At 39.3% G+C, this 15,161-nt stretch overlaps 1 protein-coding gene across 1 annotated transcript in view; it reads right to left on the reverse strand.

The window, feature by feature from the left end:
* The window catches only part of LOC132855416 (E3 ubiquitin-protein ligase rnf213-alpha-like), a 63,205-nt gene that overhangs the window by 10,448 nt on the left and 37,596 nt on the right, over nt 1–15,161 (reverse strand). The window contains exons 40-53 of the mRNA XM_060884347.1: nt 14,943–15,125; nt 13,795–13,925; nt 10,583–10,743; nt 9,971–10,156; nt 9,664–9,845; nt 8,997–9,117; nt 8,804–8,901; nt 7,302–7,469; nt 7,039–7,190; nt 6,787–6,874; nt 3,057–3,162; nt 2,530–2,707; nt 447–643; nt 117–227 (exon numbers count right to left, since the gene is read on the reverse strand). Coding sequence (XP_060740330.1) covers nt 117–227; nt 447–643; nt 2,530–2,707; nt 3,057–3,162; nt 6,787–6,874; nt 7,039–7,190; nt 7,302–7,469; nt 8,804–8,901; nt 8,997–9,117; nt 9,664–9,845; nt 9,971–10,156; nt 10,583–10,743; nt 13,795–13,925; nt 14,943–15,125 — 2,062 coding nt within the window. The remainder of the gene's footprint in view (nt 1–116; nt 228–446; nt 644–2,529; nt 2,708–3,056; nt 3,163–6,786; nt 6,875–7,038; nt 7,191–7,301; nt 7,470–8,803; nt 8,902–8,996; nt 9,118–9,663; nt 9,846–9,970; nt 10,157–10,582; nt 10,744–13,794; nt 13,926–14,942; nt 15,126–15,161) is intronic.

The following is a 15,161-nucleotide window of genomic DNA, read 5'->3' on the forward strand; positions in this document are numbered from 1 at the left end:
CATATACACTAAAAGATAACCATCACTAATTATTTTCTACACAAACAATAGAAACAAAACTAATAATTCTGATTATTACTATAATTACTATTATTATTTAAGTCCATGTACAGAACCTGTGCAATCTCATGTGAAGGCTCTTCTAAAGCTCTGAACGAGTCTACGACTATCTTCTCATACATTTGTCCATACATCAGGAACTGATCCACTGCTCGTGTAGAGTCCTGCTGAATTGTTACATTGAGAATAAAATTACAGCTTTACAGTAAAAAAAAATGCAAATATAAAATTCCAAAATAAACTTACATTCAATTAAATGAATTCATGACTGAGAGACAAAAATGTATGTTGTGTATGCTGTTCATTTGTTCCTTCATAACATCATGTTAATTCATTCCCAACTTCACGTCTGATGAATTTCTGGAGAAGAGTGTGCAGATTTTTACCTGTTCTTCTAACACCCGACTCGGTATAGTCCACTGAAACCTCTCACTCTGTCCCAGTTGATGGACCAGGCTGAATCCATGCGTCTCACAGATGTTGCGTAAAAGGAATATCTGTATCCAAGGGTTGTCCGTGTCAGACAAAAGCTGTTTCAAGCGTTGTAGGAGATGTCTGCACTCTTCAGCATCATCTGTGACCTCTAAAGAATAAACACAGAAATTGGGGTGAACAGGGGTTTTCCATTAACCCTCAAAAAAGTTTTAAAAGTATACACAACCACATGGTTATGCCTGGGTAAAGTTCCTGTAAAACAACACTATTGTTTATTTTCTACTGTAATTATTTGAAAATAAAAGTCTCTAATTGTCCTAAAAAGTTTACATCTCTATTGGATTACAGAAACTTTATGGTTTGTCTGTCACTATATATCGAATTAGTTGTTTCCAGTCTCTAAAAGCTGCTTCTGAAATAGGGTGAAAATAGCTAGAAGGAACTTTAAAATGTGGAGGTTGATGTTGTAGTGCTAATGAAAGTTAATGTGTGTACCTTGCGCTTAAGAGTTTAAAAAGAAGAGTGTACAAAAGTTACAGTGCATTAAGAAAGTATTCAGCAACCTGTCTCTATTGTACTTTTTGTTATGTTGCAGCCTTTTGTTATTTCCTTTGTTTCTTTGGGGGTTTTTACACCTGGTCACTTTATGCGTTTTCTGTGATCCGATCGTAAAAAGACCAGGTGTAAATGCCCTCGGAAACGGTTTCGAGATATAAATCTGATGGTTCAAACCACTTCAGGAGGTGGTCTGGGACGCATTTCAGATGAAACTGGACAGGTGTAAATGAATGTGGTTCTTCAAGCCACATACGTCAGAGCTATACTCCTCCCAAACGGAAGTACGTCACTCACAAGTGACTCGCGAGTCGTGCATCGTGCCAGAAACAAATATGTTTTCGAACCAGTTCTGGCTCCGATCTTTCACCCAGGTGTCTCGTTGGGTCTTAAACCGCACTGCTGCCACCAGCGAAAATGCAGCAAACAATAAATGCTGTTTTTTGTAGCAACCGCATACACCAAAGCATGTTCCATTTCAATTACCCCGGAAATGAGGTAAAATATATTTGCATTTTGTACGGGAGTAGAAAGATCAGATTGATATCCGATTTGCCAAGACGCATTTATGTGGCCTAATGTAAATGGAACAGTTTTAACAAATCAGATCGCTATCGGATCAGAGAAAACACATGAAGTGACCAGGTGTAAAAAGGCCCTTTGTTTCTTTCTTTCTTCACTCTACACTCCTTTTTATTAAATGTATTAAAATTTATAAAAGCTATAAAAGCCGAAATATCACACTGTGGAGTTTAATATCACACTGTGTTTATTAATATGTTTCCATGACTATGATAAAAGTTATCTTTTTGTTCATTCATGAGGTTTGCCTTTCATGTTTTTCTCATATTTCAGCCTTAAGCATTTTCTACATGGGCTTATGTGTGTTCTTTGCACATACACCTAAGTCTTCACCATATGTTCAGTTGATGGAGTGTGTCATCTTTATTTCTTTATCTTTATACCCTGCCTTTTGGTCTTCTGTCATTTCTCTTCAGTCCCATGGTGGCTCCAATGGTTAAGGCTATGGGTTGTTAATCAGAAGGTTGTGGTTCCAGCCCCTGCACTGATAAACTGCCACTGTTGGGCCCTTGAGCAAGGCCCTTAACACTCCCTGCTCCAGGGCGCTGTATCATAGCTGACCCTGCACCCTGACCTAAACTCCCGAAACTGGGATATGTGAAGAAAAGTATTTCATGCTGCTGTAATGTATACAGACATGGATTCTACAGATATGGATTCTGGGAAGCGTGGTCCAGTGAAGCCATCACCACTAACAATTCTTAATCCCTGAATCCCACATGTTATAATTGCAATATGGTTGTGAATAAGAATGTCAAAGTAACTAGAACTAAGTAACTAGTAGGCCAAAAACTAAACCCAAATATCACCTCCATTCCAATGTGTGCAAGGACAGAAAAAGTCACATTAAAAAGAACATACAGAGTTTGTATTCTTAAAGTAAATATTTTGAAGGACCTTCACACAGTACAATCCTGATGGCCTCAGACGCAACCGTGATGGCAAACCGCAGTTTCGCGATGGTGTATAGATCCTCAGAATTCATGTTGTGGTCAGACTCGATAAACACACAGGTACCAAGACATTTGACTGCGTTGTTTATGAGACATCCTTGACTGGAAAAGTGGATGTGATCCTGCAGAACATTTTAATAAGTACAGTTTATAAAACAGATGAATAAATCTAAGCTTTTTCAATGTTGTTGTTTGGATGTTTCACACTGATGCATGGCCACTGTAAAATAACATGATGTGTTGGATCAAGTGCTATTCTATGTGCGGCATTAGTAGGGTGATAACAGGATTTGTTTTACTTCCATGATCATTGTCGTTTGTGTGTTTATATTTGCTATGTTGGTTTCACTAATGCTCTTGACCTTCCTACATGCTCTTTACACAAATTAATCTGATGTATAAAAGCTGCTAGAAGAGTATTATATTATACTGTAATGTATTATAATTAGTAATAGGAAAGACAGTGCTGACCTCGATGCTGCGCACCACCATGAAGTAGATTTCATCAGCGTTCCTCTCATTTGATTTCACAGCCTCTTCAATAAACCTCTGGAGCTGAGGTGCTGTTTCCTCCATTCTGCCCAAAAAAAAACAAACAAACACCAGCTCTCAATTTAGCTGATTATGTGATTTCATTCATTCATTCATTCATTCATCTTCTACCGCTTATCCGAACTACCTCGGATCACGGGGAGCCTATCTCAGGCGTCAAGGCAGGATACACCCTAGACGGAGTGCCAACCCATCGCAGGGCACACACACACTCTCATTCACTCACACAATCACACACTACGGACAATTTTCCAGAGATGCCAATCAACCTACCATGCATGTCTTTGGACCGGGGGAGGAAACCGGTGTACCCGGAGGAAACCCCCGAGGCACGGGGAGAACATGCAAACTCCACACACACAAGGTGGAGGCTGGAATCGAACCTCGACCCTGGAGGTGTGAGGCGAACGTGCTAACCACTAAGTAGGTGATTTCAGTTAAATAAAATAGTATGATGATACAAATATCACAATGCTAACAAATTCTAGATTCTGATTGGTCAGAAGTGAGAACATTATATTGGTATTGCTTAATACAGTGGGGCAAAAAAGTATTTAGTCAGCCACCAATTGTGCAAGTTTTCCCACTTAAAAAGATGAGAGTGGCCTGTAATTTACATCATAGGTACACTTCAACTATGAGAGACAAAATAAAAAAAAATTCAGAAAATCATTGTCTGATTTTAAAAGAATTTACTTGCAAATTATAGTGGAAAATAAGTATTTGGTCAATAACAAAAGTTCATCTCAATACTTGTTACAGTATATACCCTTTGTTGGTAATGACAGAGGTCAAAAGTTTCCTATAAGTCTCCACAAGGTTTTTACACACTGTTGCTGGTAGTTTGGCCAATTCCTCCATGCAGTTCTCCTCTAGAGCAGTGATGTTTTGGGGCTGTCACTGGGCAACACAGATTTTCAACTCCCTCCAAACATTTTCTATGGGGTTGAGATCTGGAGACTGGCTAGTCCACTCCAGGACCTTGAAATGCTTCTTACAAAGTTACTCCTTTGTTGCCTGGGCAGTGTGTTTGGAATCATCATGCTGAAAGACCCAGCCACGTTTCATCTTCAATTCCCTTGCTGATGGAAGGAGGTTTTCACTCAAAATCTCACAATACATGGCCCCATTCCTTCTTCCCTTTACATGAATCAGTCGTCCTGGTCCCTTTGCAGAAAAACAGCCCCAAAGCATGATGTTTCCACCCCCTTGCTTCACAGTAGGTGTCCTTTGGATGCAACTCAGCATTCTTTCTCCTCCAAACATGACAAGTTGAGTTTTTACCAAAAAGTTCTATTTTGGATTTATCTGACCATATGACATTCTCCCAATCCTCTTCTGGATCATCCAAATGCTCCCTAGCAAACTTCAGACGGGCCCAGACATATACTGGCTTAAGCAGGGGGACACTTCTGGCACTGCAGGATTGAGTCCCTGGCGGCGTAGTGTGTTACTGATGGTAGCCTTTGTTACTTTGGTCCCAGCTCTCTGCAGGTCATTCACTAGGTCCTCCCGTGTGGTTCTGGGATTTTTCTCACCGTTCTTGTGATCATTTTGACCCCACAGGGTGAGATCTTGCGTGGAGCCCCAGATCGAGGGAGATTATCAGTGGTCTTGTATGTCTTCCATTTTCTAATAATTGCTCCCACAGTTGCTTTCTTCACACCAAGCTGCTTACCTATTGCAGATTCAGTCTTCCCAGTCTGGTGCAGGTCTATAATTTTGTTTCTGGTGTCCTTTGACAGCTCTTTGGTCTTGGCCATAGAGGAGTTTGGAGTCCTGTTTGAGGTTGTGGACAGGTGTCTTTTATACTGATAATGAGTTCAAACAGGTGCCATTAATACAGGTAACGAGTGGAGGACAGAGGAGCCTCTTAAAGAAGAAGTTACAGGTCTGTGAGAGCCAGAAATCTTTTTTGTAGGTGACCAAATACTTATTTTACCGAGGAATTTACCAATTAATTCATTAAAAATCCTACAATGTGATTTCCTGGATTCTTTCCCCCATTCTGTCTCTCATAGTTGAAGTGTACCTACAGTATGATGAAAATTACAGGCCTCTCATCTTTTTAAGTGGGAGAACTTACACAATTGGTGGCTGACTAAATACAGTGATACCTCGAGATACGAGTTTAATTCGTTCTGTGACCTTGCTTGTATCTCAAATTGCTCGTATCTCAAAGCAATTTTCCCCATTTAAATGAATTGAAATCCCATTAATCCGTTCCAGCTCGCAAAATTCCACTCCAGTTGTTTTGTTTATGTGTTTTGAATATGAAAAATGTACAGTACATGTATTTATAAATGACAAATATTGTATAAAAACATACAGTAATAAAAGAGAATGTTAAAAAATAAACTGGTTTTACTTTACGGAAGATGAGCACGGAGGTGTTGAGGGAGGAGTAAACAGGTGGAGGAGTTAGGAGGAATTACACTTTCACTTTCGTTCACTTACTCGCTACTGTACACTTAATGCTACTTTACACTTAAATGGAACTTAACTAAACTTCATTTAGAGCGGGGAGAGCAGCAACTAGAAAATAGAATAGACCCCCGTATAACAGAACCATTAATCATGCATAGAGTTAAAAATAGGAAAGGAAAATAATAAATGAATAAATGGATAAATAAATAATTAAATAATTAGAGAGAGAGAGGGAGAGAGAGAGAAAAATATGTGGAGATTTATGACGTAAACTGGTACAACGAACACGGGTTCCAGCATGGTGGAGGGGTGGTTGGAGGAGGGAGTTTAAATTGCAGCAGCAGCGAAGCGCTAGAGCGGCTCTATGAATATGAATTTAAATGGTCGGGTAATGTGGATGTAGTAACCAGATTGGTGCGCGTCATGGACAGCTGATTACTGTAACAGCTGATGCACGCTTGACGACGTGGCCTGCCAGAACTAACGCGATGCTTGATTTCTCTTAACTTAACTGAACTTAATTGCTACAATTTCTGTTTTCTTTACATTAATTTTGCTTAATTTTCTTCATCGCTTTTCTCTTCACTTGTTTTTGCCCTTTTTGTCACTCTTTCCTCACTAACATCTGCCAGTCGTTTTAATAAAAACCTGTCCGGTCGGCATATCGGATGTAGTCGCACAAGTTCAAATTTTTTAACGGATCCGAAAATTACGTATCCACAGATGGTCGGCACCTCGCGCAGCGCCTTTGCGACTCTCCATAGGAAATTAATGACTTCCTGTTTATCGGCCGTCGTTTGTTGTGTGCAGTGGAAAGGTGGCTTTAACCGAGTGAGACGCGGGAAGCTGAGACAGGGGAAACAGAGCACACGTGGTTGTTGGGGACCTTTGTTTCGGCGGCGGCGGCTCGGATGCTCGTATCTCAAAAATTTGCTCGTATCTGAAGCCAAAAATATAGTCGAATCACAGCTCGTATCTCAAAAAATTTGTATGTCAAAGCACTTGTATCTCGAGGTATCACTGTACTTTTTTGCCCCACTGTATATTCTCTTAAACATACTGTACACTGCAAGAAAACCACTGCCATTACATTAGAGGTCAGTATTCCCAATTATTAGATCCACTGCATCACATTTTACTTTTTACTCTCTAACATGATGCTGATGCTGATGATGCTGGACATCAACATTTCTAAGAGCAGAGCTCTAAATGAACACAATACCCGCATTTCAGTAGGATCTTGAGTACGAGAGACTGGACAGCCGGGTCTGGGTTCATGTACTGCTGTAACGTGGACCTCCCACTTGTAGCTATGAAAATATGTTCATATCACTTAAGAAGAAACAATCTTTTACATTAAGGTTATTCATTCTTATTTCATTTTAATACTGTTTATTTATTTATTTTCTTTATAGAGCATAAATCTGAAGACCATTTTCACTACTGCAGGTAGTTTTTTGTCAAAAATCATTACCTTCTGTAGATGGGCTACATCTTACATAGTCCATGAGTTTGTTCAATACGTTGTCAGTCAGCTGCTCTTTGCTACTGATAAAGTTCCACATGAACTCCACGAAGAAGGAATTGCACTTTCTTCTAAATCGGTTCACTTTTAGAAAAGTGTCTCTGGTAAAACGAGAAAAAAGAAATGTACACTCAAAAGTTTCTAAAAGTTAGAATTTTTGAATTTCTGTCTGCAAGAATAAAATGATAAACAGTAAATTGAGATGTTCTTACTTGGCCACAACTCCACAAGGTTTGTAGTCTTGACTGATCGGTGTTTTGCACTTCCTACACTGTGAGTCTTCATGTTCCTTTAAACAAGATATGTGAAACATGTGTCCACATTCCACCTCAGCTGTGTTTTCCTCTGTGAAGTCTTTATCACAGTAGCCACATACGACTCTGACATAAGAGAATAAAAGTTTTACAGTAGCTGTCTAACCTTTAATTATTATATATGTTTACAAGTGACCTCTTACAACCGTCAGTTGTCTATTGTACAATGTACACTGGTCAGTCACTGAGGCGATTATTGACATTTAATAACCTGTCGTTCTTTAAGTTTTTAACTTAATGTTACATAATTCAGTAAAAGCTGAAAATTTGTGGAGAAAAAAATTTATTAATTACCCTAATATTGTTTACACACTGATCAGCCATAACATTTAAACCACCTGCCTATTGTACAGTTCCATTTGTAGAGTCCAAAAAGCTCTGAGTCATTGATACATGGACTCCACAGACCTCTGATGGTGTGCTGTGGTATCTGAGACTAAGACTTTAGCATCAGATTCTTTTGGACTTATCTTGAACTTCTTTGTTGGGCACATCCAACAGATGCTGGATCAAATTAAGATTGTTCTTCAAACTGTCCCTGAGTGGTTTATGAAGTGTGTCAGTGAGCAACATCCTGCTGAAAGAAGCCATGAACTCCAGGACTCAAGGTTTCTGGGCAGAACATTGGGTGGTGAACAGGAAACAGCATCAGTTACTCTGATAGCTCCATACGCAGTGAGCTGTAATGAACTGTGTAAATTACCTTTCTATCAGAGCCACCAGCCACCAGTTTGTGCTACAGATGCTTTAATGTGGGATCGGACCAGATGAACTGGCCTTCACTACACACACATCAATAAGCCTTAGGTGACCATGACCCTGACACTGGTTCACAGGTTGTATTTTTTAGGAGCATTTTGCATCTAACCCTAAGGTACCATTAACATTCCATAGCACCTGCTGTTTAGGATAATCTCTGACCCAAACAACTACAAATCACAGTTTGGCACATGATAAAGTCACTCAGATTCATACACATACTAATTTTTCCTGCTTCCAACACATCGACTTCAAGAACTGTCTTTTCACTTGCTGTCTAATGTATCAGACCCTGACAGGTGACACTGTAACAAAATCATCAGTGTTCCTCATTACAACCAGTGAATCTGTGGTATTAATGTTAAGGCTGATTGATGTATAATCACTTTAATTCCTTGTAACATGGACCAGTGGATGCCATGCTGATTCAACATGCTTATAAACTGACACCTCAGTAAAAAAGTTGATAAATTCAAACATATAAATGGCTAAATGTGAAGATCGATACAGTACAGACTCAATAGTTATTTAAGATATTTAGCTGCACATACACATTACTCATCATTATACTGATATCAGTTGTTAATGTTTGTGTGTGTTAAAGTGAAACGTTTGTTGTTGTTCTCATCTGACAGACTCACTTAAACACATTACAAGCATTCTTGCTACATTTAGCCAGAGTCAGGATGACTTGATCAATCACAAATTCCATCTGTTTCCCTTCTTCTGAGTTTAGTTTCTGCACAAATAAAACATTGAGGGTTATTTACAGGATGATCATTAATAATGCATAATGATTTATTGAACTTAAAGAATGGAAAAGAATTGACATACCTTCCATGCAAACAACAGATTTCTTACAAGAATGGTCAGCAATTTTTTTTCCATTTCCTGCTCATTTTGTAGTAGGTGGTCCATCAGTAGATACATTATCCAGCTACTTTGCCAAATAAGTCTGAAATATGAAACAGGTTTCAGTGGGCTGTTTTTTTTGTGTGCCATAAATGTCTGTAACTTCAGTATTATGCAACTTGATATTTCACGGTGTTGCTCATGGTGTAACTTTTAGTTTTATTTAATGGGTCAAATGGTACAGTCCTCATACCATGAACTTATCACATGATGCTATTCTAATTACCTCTATTAATACTGACTGAAGAAAGTTGACTTGAGCCCTGGGATTTTTTAAATAGTTTTCACAAGCAATTTTCATAGATGAAAATAAAACATTATTCATTATTCTATGTAAAGTAGCATGTTATCCAGAACATCAGCTCATAAATTAGTCTGGAGTTAGGTCTGAGATCTGAATAATGATGTTTGTAATTTCTCTATTAAATCCTGACTGCAGACCCTTAAATCTGAATATGATCCAGTGCCAGTTTTTGTAATATCATATAGCTGGTTAACAGAGAGAGAGATCGTAAATGTCCTGTAAGTAAAACCCCTGTTAATATGTCTTTAATTTGTCTTTAAGTATTAAATGAATGTCAGAACATACCTGATTTTTGTGATTAGCATTTCTGCATTTTCAGCATGACATGATACCGGTGAGTCCTCTGAAAGTATCAAGTCAACAGTCACAGACACGGACTTCACTTTCTTTAGCCACTCCTGGCAGCTGACAAAATCTTTCAGCTCATTTTCTTTTGGCTGAAGGCCCTGAAGAACCTGGCTGAGTGCCTTGAAAATAGCAATATATTAGTATATATCTTCAGTACTGGTATCAAGTGTATTTGATTATGTTCTTTTGATGAGAAGTGATTTCTGAATGGCAAAAATGAAACTCAAACAAAAATAAATCTTACCTCAGTTGCTTCCCCAGCAGTGACCACATCTGTGTTTTGGGAAAATAAAGTGTAGAGAAGCTGATGGTTGTCATGCAAATACTTATTAACTACATACAGCCATGGCAGAGGAACAGAGTCAGGAACTTTTCCCGTTAAATTGTGATAGAGACGTGGTGTGAGTCTAGTGAGTGTATCTGAAAAAGACTGCAGAACAGAACAGGTTTATCAAATATACTGAAAACGAGAATAAAACCAAAGAACACAAATGAAAGCTACAGACACTGGGAGACGTCCACAAAATCTCTCTCAGTATAGGTTGTCACTTTAAATAATTTCTTTTCCATTTATGTATAAAGTATGATATATAACCATAATACATTGTTATTCATCATTTTTAGAGTTTGGTAATTTATTTGGTTAATATCACCACAAGATTGGTCTATACAAGCAACTTGTCTATAATTTATTTAATTTTTTTAATTTATCTATAATTATGCAACATTAAGCCAATGAATCAACTCAGTAGAATTTATTTTATTGCTCCTAATTTTTCTGAAGACCACAGGAGCAAATCAGGAGCACTAATTATTTACCAAGAAGACATCTTCTTCAGTTTTCTTATTCACTTACCTTATTTAGCTCGTGTGGATATGATGGCATTGAGATGTTTACAAGATCTTCAGAAAACAGAGCAAACAGCTTATGGCCTTGTGTGATACTTTTAATCCAGGGGAGAGGTATCAGTTCTTCAAACTTCTCAAAGTACCTTTTAGAAGGCTTACCACATGGTCCTAGAAGAGTATATATGACTGAGTAAAGGCATACATGCATACATGCATACATAGCCCTCAAATGTATTGGTATATGAAGGATTAAGGCAAGTTCTCCCACATTACCCCATTGCTGTTATTCAAACACTGACTTCCTCTAGCTGCCCGCATCAGGTTTAAAATTCTAATGTGTATTTTAATGGGAATTCTTCATCACACACTTGGATTAAAGGTGGGGTCTCCGATATTTGAGAAATGCTTCAGAAAACTGAGTCGGGGCACCAAACAAAACAAAAATCAAAACAAACGTGTACCCAATGAGCAGAAAGGGGAGGGTCTTGTCAATATGGGCGGAGAGAGTGTTCATTGCGCATGTGTGACATTAGCAGAAAGCGGTTTTAACATTGACATGGAGGATAAAAACAAAGAAAGAAAGTGAAGAAAGGCTTACGATAAGGCAAGAAGTAGGACCCGTGTTAATATAGGATCAGCTTTCCAGCGCTGGATTGAACTGAAGGAGCGGGAAGTTGGCCACATATTCACAGACTCGAGTTTCCCGAGTCAATAACTCCTGAGCTGAACGCTGTTACTAGCAAAACGTGGTTGTAGCTGCCTCTCTACAGTACATTACTACAATAGAAAAGAGGTGTTATTTGTGTAGTAACAGCGTTTAGCTCAGGAGTTATTGACTCGGGGAAACTCCTATCTGTGAATATGCGGCCAACTGGAAAGCTGATCCTATATTAACACGGGTCCTACTTCTTGCCTTATCGTAAGCCTTTCTTCGCTTTTCATTCTTTGTTTTTATCCTTGTCATTGTTAAAACCGCTTTCTGCTAATGTCACACATGCGCACTGAACACTCTCTCCACCCATATTGACAAGACATGCCCCTTACTGCTCATTGGCTACACGTTGGTTTTGATTTTTGTTTTGTTTGGTGCCCCAACACAGTTTTCTGAAGCATTTCTCAAATATCGGAGACCCTCCTTAGCAGAGGATGCCATTGCCACAGCCCTCCATTTAGCAGAGGATGCCATTGCCACAGCCCTCCATTTAGCCCTCACCCATCTGGACAATAAAGACACTTATGTACGAATGCTGTTCATAGACTTTAGTTCAGCATTCAATACAATCATTCCTCAGCACTTGATTGGGAAGCTGAGCCTGCTGGGACTAAACACCTCCCTCTGCAACTGGATCCTGGACTTCCTGACTGGGAGACCTCAGTCAGTCCGGATCGGGAACAGCATTTCCAGCACCACCACACTGAACACTCAGTCCACTGCTGTTCACCTTGCTGACTCACGACTGTGCAGCAATGCAAAGTTCAAACCATATCATCAAGTTCGCCCATGACACGACTGTGGTGGGTCTCATCAGCAAGAACGACGAGTCAACATACAAGGAGGAGGTGCAACAACTAACTACCTGGTGTAGAGCCAACAACCTGTCTCTGAATGTTGATAAAACTAAAGAGATAGTTGTTGACTTCAGAAGAACACAGAGCGACCACTCTCCGCTGAACATTGATGGATCATCTGTAGAGATCGTCAAGAGCACCAAATTTCTTGGTCTTCATCTAACGGAGAACCTCACCTGGTCACTCAACACCAGCTCCATCACCAAGAAAGCCCAACAGCGTCTCTACTTCCTATGAAGGCTGAGAAAGGCACATCTCCCTGACCCCCTTCCTGACCATGTTCTACAGAAGGACCATTGAGAGCATTCTGAGCAGCTGCATCACTGTCTGGTTTGGGAACTGCATCATCTCGGATCGCAAGACCCTGCAGCAGATAGTGAGGACAGCGGAGAAGATCATTGGAGTGTCTCTTCCCTCTATCATGGACACTTACACCACACGCTGCATCCGCAAAGCCAACAGCATTGAGGATGAACCCACACACCCCTCACACACACTCTTCACCCTCCTGCCATCTTGAAAAAGGTACCGAAGCATTCGGGCCCTCACGACCAGACTGTGTAACAGTTTCTTCCCACAAGCCATCAGAATTCTCAATAACTGAACTGAACTGTACTGAGCACAACATACACATGCACATCATCTGTATGGACTGCACAGACCTACACCAAATACACACACTTCCAATATACCTATCCATCAACCTGTTTACATGCTGCTTACACCCATCAAACTGTTTACATGCTGTTCTGCACACTTTTTTGCTCTTTGCACATACTAGCCAACATTTCAGTCGTTTTGCACATACTGTACAATATTTCAGTCGTTTGCTGTTTTTCCACAATCCTATACATTATCTCAGGGACCTGCTGCTAAAAAACTGTGTTCATTCACACTGTAGTATTAGAACTGCACACAATATTTGTTGAACATACAGTATTTACACTGGTCGGCGCTGTTTCTGTTTATTGTCTTTTTGTGTATTGTCTTTTTTGTATTTTTCGTATTGTCTTTTAACTTTTTGTCTGCACTGCAATGACTATGAGGAATGTGCAGTGCCTCTAACTGATTCTCTTGCTTGAAAATGGCTTGCTTTTCTCCCATGGACAGGCCAAAGGTATGTCTATCAAGTGTTGATGTAGCTAGTTACTGTCTAAACAATAATCTAACAGGACATACCTGTGCAAAAAAAAAAAACAGTGACGTGTTCCAATATTTCTGCATCCTTAAAAACTGGGGGGTCTGATACAAAATGTGCTATGCTCTATGTCGTTACACATATCTACCTATAAATAGCAGTAAACGCTGAAAATCTAAACATTCAGTTACACCAGTAAAAATGTTCTTTCTGTTATAAATACACATTTCTTTTTGCCATGATTTCTAAAGGGTTTGCATTTAGTTTTATCTGTGCACATCGTGCTTCAATCTTATTAGGTTTTATTTAATAAATTCACATCTACAATCCACACAGCCCTCGGTATGTCTTATCAATTTTACCACATGAAATTTCAGCAATGTAATTAATATCATTTAAGTAGTGTACTGTAAGTTTCAAATACTGTATTGTATTTTTTGTATTGTATAATAATGTAAAGAAAAACATCAGCGTTTCAGGCAGCTCAAACATCATGTATGTGCATGTATTACCTTCCAGATTGATGACACATGACCAAATCTCCTCAAATCTCTCTTTTAAAGCCCAGCTAAATGGGAAATGACAAGTCCATGACTTTGTCTGGTCTCCACTTGTTGACAGAACAAATACCGACCCCTGATAGCTGGATGATAGAGCAGGAAAAATTATATTAAAATTCTAAAAATGATAAAATATAGATATATAAATGAAATATATGTCTAAATTAAAGTAAACAAGTCCAATGACAATACATATAAAAACATATACATCGATCAGCCATCGGTCAACATTAAACCCACTGACAGGTAAAGTAATTGATGAAGACAAAGACAGGGTCATGGAGCCCAAGAATCATGGAGGAGTGAAGGCTAGTCTATCTTGTTGGAACCCACAGAAGAGCTACTGTAGCTAAAAACAGTGACTGCTGGTTTTATAGAAAGGAGTCAGATCACACAGAGCATCACAATATACAGTATGCAGTTGCAGAGCATCAGCGTGGCCATGCTGACTCCTTTACATTACCCAAAGTTCCTACAGTGGAAGGAGAACTGGACACATCAAAACTGGACCATGGAGCAGCAAAGGAAGGAGGCCTGGTCTGATTAATCTCAATTTCTTTTACAACATGTGGACGCCGGGTGTGTGTGTTACTATGGGAAGAGGGTAAGCTTATGGATGTAGTGTGGTGCTCTGGGCAATGTTCTGTTGGGCAACCTTGGGTCCTGGAACTCATGGCCTCTATCAGCAAGAGGATGCTCTTTGACCCACTGCATAAACCATTCAGGAAGAGTTTAAAGAACATTACAAAGTTCAAAGTGTTGACTCCAAAAATCCCAGATCTCAAACTGATCCTGCATCTGTGAGATGTGCCGAACAAACAAGTCTGATCCATGGAGGATTCAACACAACTTACAGGAAAGGATCTGCTGCCAACCTCTTGGAACCTTGTGCCACCGAAACAGCCCTAATTGGCTTTAATGTTATGGCTGATCTGTGTTTAATACATTCATGAATACATACAGTATCACATATTTATAACAGCATTAACCATGGAACTAATTACAGATTAAAAAGTTCTAAAAAATAATATTTTAAATGAACATAAAAGGTTTAAACAAAGCCCATTTTTCCTTAAATAAGAACAACAATGAATACTGACATAGTGACAGGAATGTGCAGCAGATCCCAGTGATCCTCCTGAAACACATTCAGCCAGAAGTCAGCCTTTTCCAACAGCTGATCATTGATCAGATTATCGAGGTTGTTGTCTCCATCAATGACTGCCAGTATGTGGGCAATGGCTAAGGCTACGCTGTCCTCCAGATGAACCCACAGCACATGCCTGAAAAGTAAATACATTTTTATTCAAGTATTTCAT

This window comes from Tachysurus vachellii, chromosome 12 (assembly GCF_030014155.1).
Source record: "Tachysurus vachellii isolate PV-2020 chromosome 12, HZAU_Pvac_v1, whole genome shotgun sequence".
In the NCBI taxonomy this organism is placed as follows: Eukaryota; Metazoa; Chordata; class Actinopteri; order Siluriformes; family Bagridae; genus Tachysurus; species Tachysurus vachellii.